This window comes from Engystomops pustulosus, chromosome 11, assembly GCF_040894005.1.
Source record: "Engystomops pustulosus chromosome 11, aEngPut4.maternal, whole genome shotgun sequence".
Classification (NCBI taxonomy): domain Eukaryota; kingdom Metazoa; phylum Chordata; class Amphibia; order Anura; family Leptodactylidae; genus Engystomops; species Engystomops pustulosus.
In genome coordinates this window covers 79,487,604-79,503,827 of record NC_092421.1, presented here as the reverse complement: position 1 = coordinate 79,503,827, position 16,224 = coordinate 79,487,604, and the positions used below count along the sequence as shown (strand labels likewise).

Here is a 16,224-nt window from a genome sequence, read left to right as displayed (position 1 = left end):
TAATGTGAATTCTAATGAGAATTTCACAACTTGGGGCTCAGTATTTAGATCGTTTGGCACAAGTCATCATTTCTCATTTCTATCATTAACTCCTCCGCTAAACTGCATAACTCTTACATCAATGGTATCATGTCAGACTTCTGCTGTGCTTACACATTTGCTTTAAGTTAAAGGGGTCGTCCACTTTCAGCAAATAATTGATATTATTTGTTTAATGAAAAGTTATCCAATTTTCCAATATACTTTCAATTCCTCGCGGTTTTCTAGATCTCTCTTGTTACTCTGTGATAATAGCGGCTCATGCACCTGCAGGTCCATCACATGGACAGATTTCTGTCCACTGGAAGTAAAAATAGAAGCTTTTTTTTTAGCAGGACAGCAAGCAGAGATCTATAAAACCGTGAGGATTTTATACAGAAAGTATATTGGAAAATTGTATAACAATATCAAATATTTGCTGAGAGTGGACGACCCCTTTAATGGCAGAGACATGGAGTAATCTCCTAACATACATGGAGATGAGATGTCATGGAAAGGCTTTGTTCTATATGTTCCACAACTGGTTTGAGCTGATGCAGAACCCTGTTACTGTGATACCAAAGACCCAAAAGTGTAGAGGATGTAACTGCGCTTCAGCTCACTCTGAGACCAGTCGTCCGATGTGGAGTCTTATTATGGCATAAAACAGCGACGGACCGGAGCTTTCAACAGGCCTGATGCCGGTCCGGAGATGAAACGCATCGCTGTTTTATTCCATAATAAAGACTCCACATTCAGGACTGGTCTCCAAGTGAGAACTGAAGCGCCGTTACATCTCCATTTGTCTTTGGGGCTTTGGCTTCACCCCTTATCCCAGGTATATTTGAATAAAATGCTTTTTATAGCTGAAGTGCGAACTGGCCAGCACCCGCACCACGCACCTTCACCCGCACCAGTGTGCAGGCCAAGATCGTTGTCAATCAGTGTAGGGAGACGCCCACTGGACTCCTGAGCTCAGAGTAGAGATCTAAGCTGCTGGTGATACATGTTCGTTCCGATCAGTGATTCCAGTTTCTGTCTGGGAAACCCCTAATTGTGCTCTCGGCTCATTTCTTAGATTTTTTGTCACAGACCCCAAATAACGTTAAGGATTTCATTCTGTTGTATTAGTCATTCGCCTTTTCTTCAGTTTTATTTTATGTATTTTATCATTTTTCTATGTTTTTGCTTTCAGGGACCTGCTGTCTAGTGATGCCATGAAAGAATACAACCGCGCCAGGGTGTACCTGGACGAGAACTACAAGTCCCAGGAAAACTTCACGGTATGCAGGAGCACACAGGAGCGCGCTGTCCTTGGGACGCTGTAGACGTTTACACTCGTCACTTGTGTCTGGTTATAGATTTTTTTACAAACTTTGCTGCAGGATTTTCTTCTTTCGGCAGAAATCTCTGTGTTTGAAAATCTGTATTCAGCGTCTGAAATAAGAAGTCCTGCAGCTCCAATTCGATGAGTAGGACTGCGGCAGAAAGTTCTATAACCTGCACGATGGCAACATAATTGTCCTGTGTCCAATTGTAGGATATTCTGCCAAATCTATCGGGAGCAGGTGCCACATTTCCCTGAAATAATCCCTAGAACCTGCGGCCAAACCTAGAACCAAACCTAGAACCTGCGGCCAAACCTAGAACCTGCGGCCAAACCTAGAACCTACGGCCAAACCTAGAACCTACGGCCAAACCTAGAACCTACGGCCAAACCTAGAACCTACGGCCAAACCTAGAACCCTGAAAACGACTAATTGCAAAATAAGACCCTCTGAAAATAAGCCCGAGGTCCAGGAGGACTCCTCTTCTGAACCATGGCACCTAGAAACACCGATCTGGTGTCATTTAAAAAAGGATAATCTCCCTATAAATTACTAGTTGCCACAGAATCGGAGATATCTACACATAAGGTTAGTCGGTCGTGTGTATCTCATATACAGCCCCCTCCGCCAATCCCTCTAATTCTTGTGCGATATTTCATTGGAGATTCTTCTCTACAAAGGAAATTTCCCAGAATTAGTTGATGTAAAACATCATCACTTACACGTTCCTGGGGACACCAGCAGTCTGAGTTTGCTTTGGTTTTTCTTCTTTATGGCCTGATTTTCGTAAAGAAATAACTAAAAGTTATTAATTAGCCTGAGGGGCTCTGGGGGTGGTTTAGGTGCCACAGATCATAAGATCAGCCAGTCAGCTGAAGGCAGCAAGGAGGAGGAGGCAACGACCGGGAGAAGGAGAAGGAGGAAGAGGCGGCCGCTACAGGCGGCAACATGGACTAGAGCAGTGGTGGCTAACCTATGGCACTCCGATCCCTTTCTGTGGGCACCCGGGCCATGTCAGTGAGTGCCCAGGCCGTTACCACAGCACATTGGAGATTCTGCCCTGTGATTCTTCCTGGATGGAAGCCACAATCTGAACTTCCCCTCATTCTTTTAACCATTGGTGTTCTCAGGACAACAACATGATTGAAAGCTGTGGCTGAGCAGCCGGCAAACAGTTGCACAATAAATTGCAATGTCGGCACTTTGTGATAAACATGTGGGGTTTCTTTGGCTGCAATTTGGGCACTCGGCCTCTAGGTTTACCATCACTGGACTAGAGTCGCTCATGTCAGGAAAGTTACTAGACAGGAGAAATTGGGGGCAATGATTCGGGTTTTGGAGAGTTCTGATGAGGATAATATATACGAATAAGTGTTGTTTTTGTTCATGTAAAAAATAAGAAATCCTCCTAAAAACAAAAAGCCTTAACAATAAGCACAAATATTAGACCCTCTGTGAGAATCGCGTACAGGACCTTCTGTTGGTATATAGTTCTCTGAGGTTTGTGTAGTTTATGTTGCAGCTTATTTTTGGTGACTTTTATTTACCTTGTCTGACTCCGCGGCCGCCGGATGCGTCTCACAAGTAGCTGTAAACATTTACGACCTTCTGTCATGTCGCTCCTGTCTGGCACAGGTTGTAGAAGTATTCACCCCCCCCCCCCCCCCCCCGGAACATTTCCTCGGATTTACAGTTACAGCCACAAACTTTAATGTGTTGAATTGATACTTTGTGTCACATAAAGAGACAATATTAGTGATGTTTAAATAAAGATAGATAGATATATATATGTACTTTTGAAAATTGAAAAACTAAAAAGTTAGGCTCAGTTCACACCGGATGACATGACATTCTTTTTTACATTGAAGTCACTGGGATTTTTTTTTACATTTTATTAGATTAAGACAATAGACAGAATATAAAACTAAAATAGACAGGAAAAGATGATGGATACATTATAGATACATGTGAGGTATAGAAAGAAAGTTGGCTAGCCTAATAGAAATAAGAGAAGTGTTAGTTTTTTTTAAAAGGGGTTTTCCTGTCTGGACATTTACATTTAATTGAATTCATTTCCCATATGTAAACATTTCTTCAATTGGATGTTATTAAAAAAAAATGTTACTGTGTGAAGATAATTTCTCGTAAATGTTGTCCCTTAGAAACGAGATGGCTTCCTTGGATACGACCACCTCACACTCTGGCAGCGGTGGCCAGACATGCGCTATAAAGTCCTGCCTGACCTCCAGGATTCAGCGATCATTACCACAGGACGGCTGCAGGACCTGCAGTAACTCCCAGACATTTCATATTCAGAGACTTTTTTGTGTCTTTGTGCAATCCCTCCAGCAGAGGTGGTCGTATCCAAAGACACAGTCTTGTTTCGAAGGGACCATATGACTACATTTCTGAGAAATTATCTTCTTATAGGTAAAAAAAAATGATTTAATAACCTCTAATTGAAGAAATGTTTATATAAGGCAGATTAACAAAACTGAATGTGACTGCCCAGACGAGACGAGAAGACCCTTTAAGCAAGAAATGTAAGGGAATTAGTTAGAAAGACACTTTGTCTAATCCGGCGGTCATGTGACCTCAGCCTAAGTTGTATTATATAACATTATATTGTATGTTCTCAGCCCCCTGAGCATATACCTGTTAGGAGAACCTGTAGCTACAGTGACGGTTCTGTTGGGTCTGTCCTTGGCTTTGCACATCTGGAGGCGCTGGAATTTGCCCATTCTTGTCACCCGCTGTGCAGTAGGGATCAGCGAACCCTATTCCTCAGTGTTCGGGTCTGTGCTGGACATTGCGGGTTCAGTCCCCAGACTAGAAGTTGGACTGGACTTCAGCAAGATATTGGGGTTGTGGTTGAGTGTTTGGGCTCAGTACTCTGCAGGTAACTGTGTAAATACCAGTATGCGCTCCATGCGGGAGGAATGTACCGGCCGCCATCTTCCATCTCTCACTTTGTATATGGACGGGTTCTAACGGTCGTGTGACACAAGTTCTGCCGTGGACACGTGGCTCTGTATCCGTGGCTCTGTAGGAAGCGCAATCCTGTATTCAGAGACTACAAATACTCCACGTCTTCTGCAAGTAAAATAAAGCGTTTCCTTCCAGTAAGAATAGAAGCCGCTATAAATCCCGTCCCGGGGGTCTCTCCGGCTGCACAGAGAGGTCTTTGTGTTTTATTAGATTTTGGCAGATTTCCATGGACAATAATTAGTAATTCTAGTTCCCGAGCTCCACTAACGGAGCCGCGATTTATGGGCGCTATTCATTACACGATCAGTCAGGAGGGTAAAAAGGGGAAACGATTCTGTCCACGTGTTCTTCATTCAGAGCACGAGGGTCCTGCACCCACTACTCTAACAGCTGGACTAGTGCATAGCCCAGGGCTTGTACCCCACCACTAGTAGCCGAGGCCCTGTACCCCAATACTAGTAGCCGAGGCCCTGTACCTCAATACTAGTAGCCCAGGGCTTGTACCCCAATACTAGTAGCCCAGGGCTTGTACCCCAATACTAGTAGCCCAGGCCTTGTACCCCAATACTAGTAGCCCAGGCCTTGTACCCCAATACTAGTAGCCCAGGCCCTGTACCCCACCACTAGTAGCCCAGGCCCTGTACCCCAATACTAGTAGCCCATACCCCAATACTAGTAGCCCATACCCCAATACTAGTAGCCCAGGCCTTGTACCCCAATACTAGTAGCCCAGGCCTTGTACCCCAATACTAGTAGCCGAGGCCCTGTACCCCAATACTAGTAGCCCAGGCCTTGTACCCCAATACTAGTAGCCCAGGCCTTGTACCCCACCACTAGTAGCCCAGGCCTTGTACCCCACCACTAGTAGCCCAGGCCTTGTACCCCACCACTAGTAGCCCAGGCCTTGTACCCCACCACTAGTAGCCCAGGCCTTGTACCCCACCACTAGTAGCCCAGGCCTTGTACCCCACCACTAGTAGCCCAGGCCTTGTACCCCAATACTAGTAGCCCAGGCCTTGTACCCCACCACTAGTAGCCCAGGCCTTGTACCCCACCATTAGTAGCCCAGGCCTTGTACCCCAATACTAGTAGCCCAGGCCTTGTACCCCAATACTAGTAGCCCAGGCCTTGTACCCCAATACTAGTAGCCCAGGCCTTGTACCCCAATACTAGTAGCCCAGGCCTTGTACCCCAATACTAGTAGCCCAGGCCTTGTACCCCAATACTAGTAGCCCAGGCCTTGTACCCCAATACTAGTAGCCCAGGCCTTGTACCCCAATACTAGTAGCCCAGGCCTTGTACCCCAATACTAGTAGCCCAGGCCTTGTACCCCAATACTAGTAGCCCAGGCCTTGTACCCCAATACTAGTAGCCCAGGCCTTGTACCCCAATACTAGTAGCCCAGGCCTTGTACCCCAATACTAGTAGCCCAGGCCTTGTACCCCACCACTAGTAGCCCAGGCCTTGTACCCCACCACTAGTAGCCCAGGCCCTGTACCCCCCCCCCCACTACTAGTAGCCCAGGCCCTGTACCCCACCGCTAGTAGCCCAAGCCCTGTACCCCACCGCTAGTAGCCCAAGCCCTGTACCCCACCGCTAGTAGCCCAAGCCCTGTACCCCACCGCTAGTAGCCCAGGCCCTGTACCCCACCGCTAGTAGCCCAGGCCCTGTACCCCACCGCTAGTAGCCCAGGCCCTGTACCCCACCGCTAGTAGCCCAGGCCTTGTACCCCCACCCCCACCCCACCACTAGTAGCCCAGGCCTTGTACCCCCCCACCACCACCACCGCTAGTAGCCCAGGCCTTGTACCCCCCCACCACCACCACCACCGCTAGTAGCCCAGGCCTTGTACCCCCCCACCACCACCGCTAGTAGCCCAGGCCTTGTACCCCCCCACCACCACCGCTAGTAGCCCAGGCCTTGTACCCCCCCACCACCACCGCTAGTAGCCCAGGCCTTGTACCCCCCCACCACCACCGCTAGTAGCCCAGGCCTTGTACCCAAAATGTTATACTGATAAGGAACTTCACCCATAAAATCCTTGTACATCTGTTCCTGCAGACAGTCTTGGGTGTTGGCCCTGGTCATTTGTGTAAATATACTTTGTGCCTTAGTAGTAGCTTGACTGTGTGTGTGTATGTATATATATATATATATATATATATATATATATATATATATACATACATACATATATAGTAGCCGGATTGTTAGTATTGTGACGCACTGGTGAGTGACATCACTTCTGTGTATTTCTGCACATCCCCTCCCCCTTCTGTAGCTTCTGTTTGAATATTACAGCAGTTTCTTAGTGGGGAAGTAGCTGTGCAGCAGTACAGAGAAGAGATCCTGCCCACCAGTGCTCCAAATCCAGCTACAATCCTGGAATACACTCACCGGCCACTTTATTAGGTACACCATGCTAGTAACGGGTTGGACCCCCTTTTGCCTTCAGAACTGCCTCAATTCTTCGTGGCATAGATACAACAAGGTGCTGGAAGCTCCTCAGAGATTTTGGTCCATATTGACATGATGGCATCACACAGTTGCCGCAGATTTGTCGGCTGCACATCCATGATGCGAATCTCCCGTTCCACCACATCCCAAAGATGCTCTATTGGATTGAGATCTGGTGACTGTGGAGGCCATTTGAGTCCAGTGACCTCATTGTCATGTTCAAGAAACCAGTCTGAGATGATTCCAGCTTTATGACATGGCGCATTATCCTGCTGAAAGTAGCCATCAGATGTTACAGGGTACATTGTGCTCATAAAGGGATGGACATGCTCAGCAACAATACTCAGGTAGGCTGTGGCGTTGTGCCAAGGGGCCCAAAGAGTGCCAAGAAAATATTCCCCACACCATGACACCACCACCACCAGCCTGACCCGCTGATACAAGGCAGGATGGATCCATGCTTTCATGTTGTTGACGCCAAATTCTGACCCTACCATCCGAATGTCGCAGCAGAAATCGAGACTCATCAGACCAGGCAACGTTTTTCCAATCTTCTACTGTCCAATTTCGATGAGCTTGTGCAAATTGTAGCCTCAGTTTCCTGTTCTTAGCTGAAAGGGGTGGCACCCGGTGTGGTCTTCTGCTGCTGTAGCCCATCTGCCTCAAAGTTGGACGTACTGTGCGTTCAGAGATGCTCTTCTGCCTACCTTGGTTGTAACGGATGGCGATTTGTGTCACTGTTGCCTTTCTATCAGCTCGAACCAGTCTGCCCATTCTCCTCTGACCTCTGGCATCAACAAGGCATTTCCGCCCACAGAACTGCCGCTCACTGGATGTTTTTTCTTTTTCGGACCATTCTCTGTAAACCCTAGAGATGGTTGTGCGTGAAAATCCCAGTAGATCAGCAGTTTCTGAAATACTCAGACCAGCCCTTCTGGCACCAACAACCATGCCACATTCAAAGGCCACAAATCACCTTTCTTCCCCATACTGATGCTCGGTTTGAACTGCAGGAGATTGTCTTGACCATGTCTACATGCCTAAATGCACTGAGTTGCCGCCATGTGATTGGCTGATTAGAAATTAAGTGTTAACGAGCAGTTGAACAGGTGTACCTAATGTATATTCCCATACACAGACCTCCAGGGCCACGTGCTGCAGCATTTCTGTGTCTCATTTCAGGTCATTATAATTTTTATGTTGTTTTCATAGTTTATGACATTTACATTGAAGTTTTATGGCTGTGATTCCATCTGCTCCGGGCAATAAAATGTTCAGACAACTTAATTATAGACGAGTATTTGATTTTTATTGCTCTTTTCATCGGGGACGTTGCTAAGATCTGGGGCCCGGACCAGAAGGACATTTGTTACCCGTCACTCGCTCAATTGCAATTATTTCCCCCATTGTGCCATCTAGACACGGAATGGGGGCGGGGCTGGTGACACAGGGCTCCACCCACACCGTGCGAACACTCAGCCTGTACATCCACGTGGTGTTTGCGCCACACTTCGCCGGCCGCATGTGCAGCCATTCACCGGATACATCCGCCGGAGCCGGTGTCCTGCGCAGGGGCGGGGCTACCATCCTACGCCGGCGCATGATAAATCTCCCCAATTGTCCATAGACTGTGATAACCTACAACCACTAACTCTGTTCTTGTGATGGGATCCCCTATTCTAGTGATCAGGAGGATCTTAGAGTAGTAATGGGGGAGGACTAGGACCACCATGGACCCCTGACCGTATGAATATTATGGACCCTACAAGTCCGGAATCACTTCAAACATCTGGGACTAGAAGCTTCTTGGGGAATGGAGGACGAGTCCCTTCTGCTGCTTTCAGCCTGTGGTTTAAGGACCTTTGGACCTTCAAAGGTCCTGACATGGCTCTAGTGTACATGTGTATTGAGAGCAGGAACAGATGTAGGAGGATTTCATGGGTGAAGATCCTTCTCAGAATGAAATATGGTGGTTCTCTTGGGCCCCTAGAAGGTTTGGGCCCTGGGCAACCGCCCAATCCACCTGTATAATAATCCCCTGCCCCCACCACTAATATGGACTAAGCAGATGACGGTGCAGAGTGCTGATGTTCTTGTACTTTGTGTCTATTCTTGTGTCTCCTGTGATACGTTTATCCGTCTATTTTCTATCTCCCGCCTCTTGATGGATCCGGCGGCTCTAATTATTTCCTCTTCATTATCCGTCCAGTTTTCCTTCCTCCTCCCAGAACTTGTCTAAGTGACTCACAAAATGCGCTTCATAAAAACGGAACCTTTTCCCTTAATAAGGTGTCGCCTTCCTCTCTCCCCCTCAGGAATTATGTTTTACTAACAGAAAGGTGAAGTTAATTTTTGGTAGATTAATGAGATCCCTGTAATATTTTTTGTGGCTTCGCCTTCTGTTAATTGACCGTTAATTGAAAGAGGAAATTAAAGCTGATTTATTGCAGACGATTCGGAGTGTGGATTTTAATCGTCTTCACAAAACGCCGGCGTCTTCCCAGAACTGGAGGAGTCTCTGATGAAGCTGAAGCCGCCTGATTGGTTCCACAATGTGGGAATTCTTCATGTTTGGATCAGCGCTGCAGTCACTTATGTTGTTGACCAGTAGGGGGCGCTATAATACCAGAATTCTGGGTTTTTTCTATTTTTGGTTGTGGAAAACATCTTTTTTTTAAAAAAAATGGAAAGTCCCTTATATTCAGTGTCCCATGTGCAGGAGCCACAGTACAAGCAGAAGTCTTGTTAACACATACGGTGGCAAAAGCTACCATTTATCTGGAGAAATCGCTCATCACATCTGTGTGTTTCCATATTTAATAGACCCTGTGCTGGACCAATACTACAGCAAACTTTGTGCAGCGCTGCGTAATGTGTGTTCGCTATATAAATAAAGGAATTATTATTAATACAAGCAGAAGGTGCACGGGGAAGCGAGGCTGGCGGTGCACGGGGAAGCGAGGCTGGCGGTGCACGGGGAAGCGAGGCTGGCGGTGCACGGGGAAGCGAGGCTGGCGGTGCACGGGGAAGCGAGGCTGGCGGTGCACGGGGAAGCGGGGCTGGCGGTGCACGGGGAAGCGGGGCTGGCGGTGCACGGGGAAGCGGGGCTGGCGGTGCACGGGGAAGCGGGGCTGGCGGTGCACGGGGAAGCGGGGCTGGCGGTGCACGGGGAAGCGGGGCTGGCGGTGCACGGGGAAGCGGGGCTGGCGGTGCACGGGGAAGCGGGGCTGGCGGTGCACGGGGAAGCGGGGCTGGCGGTGCACGGGGAAGCGGGGCTGGCGGTGCACGAGGAGTAAATTGTGATGTGCAGAACATTTACTGGCAGATTAGTAACACAAAAGTCTGTCACTTTTGGAAAGTTTATCTTTAACTTGCCAATTCCTGGCACTTGTTTTATAGGGAGGCGTCCGTGTTCTGGGCACAAATAACTTTCTTTAAAGCTTCACAGCATAGAAATAAGACGTAAAACCTGAAGGCCAAACTGTACATGTGCTAAACGCGTCCAGTTTTGTGTTTCCAGTGACTGCTGTGAGCAGAATTTTTCAATCCTGTGCTGTACATGATTCGTCCACATGGTGGCAGCATATTTACAATTTTACAGTTTTTGGGTTACAAATGGAAACATTTGTAATAGCTTTTATGTTTTAAAGAAAAATCCCTTAATTTATACAATGAATATCAATTCTATTGCGGAAACTAATTGCCTTTAATTTTTATGTGTTTTATTTGTCATTTGGACCTTACTGGTCTTAAAGGAAATCTACCGGTCACAGTACTTAGCCCATCACAGGCTGTTACACTGTGCAAGAGCACTTATCCCTCCCTCTGCCTGCTGTATCCTCACACAGGAGGGAGGAAGTGATCCTGGACAGTGTAACAGCCTGTGAAGTTATGGCACTCAGGGCTTCTAATAACACCATCCTGACTCATTAGCATGTAAAATGCAATGTAAAAAAATGCTTTTAGAAGGCAGGAGGCCATGAAACAATATAAGAAGATACCACAGTTCCGCTGCCTGGGTCTGTGAGTAATGTCCCAGCTTTATCAGGATGGATTCTGATGATAGATTTTCTTTAAAGTTGGTAAGGTTTCTCTCCTTCTTCACTACCTTATCCAATGATTGTTCATTAATTTAACATTTCTAGGATCCCTAGTACAGAACAAGTATATCACATCTGTAAGGAATGAAACTTTATACTTGGGTTAGTTAAAGTCTTGCAAATTATTACTTTCTCCCCCTAGTGGCCAAAAATGTCTAGAACTTCTTGCCAAGAGGCAGTAAAGAGTTAATAGCCGGTAATAGCGATTGTTCCCCTGAGCAACCACTGCCGGAGGAACAACCACTTGTTGCTGGGCTCTCCTCCTCCCCAGATGTGTAGGTGCATGTAATGTATATAAATACATGTAGTAGCATATAGTGTATATAGGTACATGTAGTGTATATAGGTGCGTATAGTGTATATAGGTGCATGTAGGTGCATATAGTGTATATAGGTGTATATGGGTACATATAGTGTATATAGGTGCATATAGATGTATATAGGTGCATGTAGGTACATATAGTGTATGTAGGTGCATATAAGTGCATATAGTGTATATAGGTGCATGTAGGTGTATCTGGGTACGTGTAGGTGCATGTAGGTGTATCTGGGTACGTGTAGGTGCATGTAGGTGTATCTGGGTACGTGTAGGTGCATGTAGGTGTATCTGGGTACGTGTAGGTGCATGTAGGTGTATCTGGGTACGTGTAGGTGCATGTAGGTGTATCTGGGTACGTGTAGGTGCATGTAGGTGTATCTGGGTACGTGTAGGTGCATGTAGGTGTATCTGGGTACGTGTAGGTGCATGTAGGTGTATCTGGGTACGTGTAGGTGCATGTAGGTGTATCTGGGTACGTGTAGGTGCATGTAGGTGTATCTGGGTACGTGTAGGTGCATGTAGCTGTGTCTGGGTACGTGTAGGTGCATGTAGCTGTGTCTGGGTACGTGTAGGTGCATGTAGCTGTGTCTGGGTACGTGTAGGTGCATGTAGCTGTGTCTGGGTACGTGTAGGTGCATGTAGCTGTGTCTGGGTACGTGTAGGTGCATGTAGCTGTGTCTGGGTACGTGTAGGTGCATGTAGGTGTATCTGGGTACGTGTAGGTGCATGTAGGTGTATCTGGGTACGTGTAGGTGCATGTAGGTGTATCTGGGTACGTGTAGGTAGCTTTGCTCTGTTGTCTTGTATTTACAATCCCCCCTAATAGATGATTGGTGGCCGTACAATGTATTCTGGTTTTTGGTATAAATGAATTGGAATAACTTTTTATCATATGATTTGTATTTAAAGGGGTATTCTCGTCTGTGCACTCACATTCAGTTTCACTAATCTTCCATATATTAACATTTCTTTAATTGGATGTTATTAAAAAAATTGTTCCTGTGTGAAGATAATTTCTCATAAATGTATGATATGGTCCCTTAGAAACCAGATAGCTTCCTTGGATACGACCACGTCACACTCTGGCAGCGGTGGCCAGATTTGCGCTATAGAGTCCTGCAGGACCACCAGGATTCAGTAATCATTACCACAGGACGGCTGTGGGTCATGTAGTAACTCCCGGACATTTCATATACAAAACCTTTTTGTTCATTTGTGCAATCTCTCAGGCAGAGGTGGCCGTATCCGAGGAAGCCTTCTCGTTTCTAAGGGACCATATCCCTACATTTATAAGAAATTATCTCCACACAGGAACATTTTTTTTTAATAACATCTAATTGAAAAAAAGTTTATATATGGAAGATTTATCAAACTGAATGTGAGTGCCCAGACGAGAATACCCCTTTAAGTTCTTGTCCAGGAGTCACCAGTGTCGCCTTTCTGCAGGATTCCTGCACTTATTATCTAATACCCGAATATGGAGAAAGAAATCGCCATTCCATACAAACTAATTGGGAATGCTGGGATCCAGATTGGACTCTGACTGACTGGATTTATGGTTCTTTTGGGAAAGGGTACAAGTGATATTAGTGGTCCAGACCCCATAAAAATGCATTTATAAGGGAATCTTAGTATTTTTTGGTCACCAAACACCGGCGGCAGCTTCATCCGCACTGGATAATCCCTTTATTTATATAGATTCTGCAGCGCTGCCAGATCAGTCCCTGTGCCCATGGAGCTCACAATCTAATCCACCTACCAGTATGTTTTTGGAGTGTGGGAGGAAACCGGAGGACCCAGAGGAAATCCACACAAACAGGAGAGAACTTACAAACTCTTTATATTCCTGGACTGTAGGTGGACTTTGAGGCCTGGGGTGCACTAGTATGTGAGATCTCTTCACTGTACTGCTGCAGAGCCCCTCCCCCATTGTAACTGCTGTAGTATTCAAACAGAAGCTGAGGGAGGAGGGCTCCAAGTCCAGCTGAAATCCTGGAATATAATTACATATTTCACAGTCCTGCTGCTACAACAACACAAAGAAATGGTTATACAGATGTCCAGGGACAATACATAACGCTCGCTGCATCCCCTGATAGGTTCCCTTTAACCATTCGGAGTCCTGTATTGACAGATCTTTAAGCTTAGATCTTTTTATATGAAATGTCCTTGGTGCTCGGCCCGTGGTCTGTCACATTTTATTTCTTTTTACGTTGCCCCTTCTTCAGAGCAGACGATACTCTCTTAGTTTGTTATTCCAGGGGTGAGCGGAGGAAACCTTGCCCAAAATGTGACATTAATTGCCGGAGACTTAATGAAATGCGCTTTAAAGAACCTCCTAATGCGTTGCCTAAAGGAGTTTAATTGGATCATAAATAAGCGTGGGATGACTGAGAGCAGGACGTGGATCGGGGCGCTGTTTGCTTCGGCCACATAATGACTTTATTGATGTTTGGAAACAATTCTGCTCCGTGTTATTGGCACCGCCGTAACCCTTTCAGCGCCGCCGCGTGGTTCTAGTACAATGTCCACCCGGTTACGGTAAATCCACGCTGATTCCATCTCCATCCCATTCACATTAATGTAACAAAATGATCCAGACCGTGCAATACCAGACATGGCCACTTTTTAAATGATGGCGCTGTCTCTGAATATTTTTGGGGTCTTGGTTCCTTACTGATCAGATCATCAATCTAATATTGATGGGTCATACTACATTTATAGTGTAGCTACAAATTCATAAGGAATTTTACTGAATATTTAATAAATTCCTTAACTCTTGACATTGTTCTGGGGAAACACATGATAATTTGGTAACATTTCTCAGAACGATCCCCAGTGTTGTGGTATTTTCTCTTTTTAAAACTGCTTGTCAGAAATCTTTCTCAGCCCCACAGTAGTGGGCGGAGACTAACCTCTTCCTGTATCTCCCATAGGCTGTCCACAGTTCCCATGATGCCTTGTTTTCTTTCACTAATTCAGTAGTAAATCCTGTGAGTAAATCAACTAAGTGCTGCATTATGTATAATACAGGACTATACCGGGACTAACATGGCAACTTTCATCACATTCTGCACCCCTGTGCTTGTAATAAGTAGTAGAAGCCAGCAGTGAAACAGTTACTTGGAGTTTATAGTTTGTGCTGTGTGAGCACTAAGGGTTAACAGCTTCCTGCTGTGTAGAAGGTGGAGGAGGGGCTGCAGAGGGTGCAGTATGTCACAGCTTGAGTTGCAGAGAAAGATGGAGGAGGTTCTGCAAACTGGGATGGAGAGACTTCTGGGGAACAGGGGAAGTCTTGTACCTCACTATTTTGTCTAGGAGTCTTCTGCAAACCCCGTACTTATTTCCATTGTTTATAGGTAGTAGATTGGATTTGCAGTTGTGTTACAGAATTATGTCTTGGTCTGTGAATATTTCAGACTCTCCTGTCCACATACAATACACACAGAGTCTACTGGAGGCCGAGTATAAATGAGCTAAATATCCAAAACTCGCCCTCGCCAGGAGTCTATTGTCTCATATAACTGACCACATTGTAGATTATGGACAGAACATTATTTACAAGCATCGAACATTAAAAACCTTCCTCTGATATAACGAGCCGTGCACCTGTGTGACATCACATGACCAGGGATCTAACAAGCCGTGCACCTGTGTGACATCACATGACCCAGGATATAACTAGGCGTGCCCCTGTGTGACATCACATGACCAGGGATATAATGAGCCGTACACCTGTGTGACATCACATGACCCGGGATATAACAGGCAGCTGTAAGTACGGTTCACATATAAGGCGCACTGGACTATAAGGCGCACTTTTGATTTCTGAGAAAATCAAAGGATTTTTTGTGCGCCTTATAGTCCGAAAAATACGGTAAGAACAGAAAGCAGAGACCTAGAAAACCTTGAGGAATTGATACAGAAAATATATTGGAAAACTGTATAACATAACAATTATTTGCTAAAAGTGGATGACCCCTTTAAGCCATCCCTGCTCTGTTATTGAATCCTAACTACATGAGAAATGAAAGGACCTGTAGCCATTATTGATATTTCATGTATTAAAGCTCTGCACATTTATACAATAATTATAGGTCCTGCTGCTTAATGACTGAATAGAATTATGAGGCCAGTGGAGACTATGAGGCCAGTGGAGACTATGAGGCCAGTGGAGACTATGAGGCCAGTGGAGACTATGAGGCCAGTGGAGACTATGAGGCCAGTGGAGACTATGAGGCCAGTGGAGACTATGAGGCCAGTGGAGACTATGAGGCCAGTGGAGACTATGAGGCCAGTGGAGACTATGAGGCCAGTGGAGACTATGAGGCCAGTGGAGACTATGAGGCCAGTGGAGACTATGAGGCCAGTGGAGACTATGAGGCCAGTGGAGACTGAGGCCAGTGGAGACTGAGGCCAGTGGAGACTGAGGCCAGTGGAGACTGAGGCCAGTGGAGACTGAGGCCAGTGGAGACTGAGGCCAGTGGAGACTGAGGCCAGTGGAGACTGAGGCCAGTGGAGACTGAGGCCAGTGGAGACTGAGGCCAGTGGAGACTATGAGGCCAGTGGAGACTATGAGGCCAGTGGAGACTATGAGGCCAGTGGAGACTATGAGGCCAGTGGAGACTATGAGGCCAGTGGAGACTATGAGGCCAGTGGAGACTATGAGGCCAGTGGAGACTATGAGGCCAGTGGAGACTATGAGGCCAGTGGAGACTATGAGGCCAGTGGAGACTATGAGGCCAGTGGAGATGTTTCTGCTCGGAGAATCTTCCTGTCTGTGTTGGATTAGGAGGCATCAGGGCTCGGACGTGGAGGGAGATGAAGTGACGGAGCCGCCATCCGTCATCCCGCGTGTAAACCTGCAGGTTATTTACTGTTGTCTACAATCTGCATTGAATACAATTTCAATACATTTTATTTTACACTCTGTGATTTATTTTCTTTTAAAACGGCCATAAAGTCCCAGATCAATCACATGAATAGAGAGGCCATCACATAATGTACATGAGCG

The 16,224-nt window shown here is 46.3% G+C and overlaps 1 protein-coding gene across 1 annotated transcript in view; it reads left to right on the top strand.

Annotated features, from left to right (window-relative positions):
• Positions 1–16,224, top strand: part of INPP5A (inositol polyphosphate-5-phosphatase A) — a 241,090-nt gene that overhangs the window by 70,546 nt on the left and 154,320 nt on the right. The window contains exon 4 of the mRNA XM_072129441.1: positions 1,214–1,301. Coding sequence (XP_071985542.1) covers positions 1,214–1,301 — 88 coding nt within the window. The remainder of the gene's footprint in view (positions 1–1,213; positions 1,302–16,224) is intronic.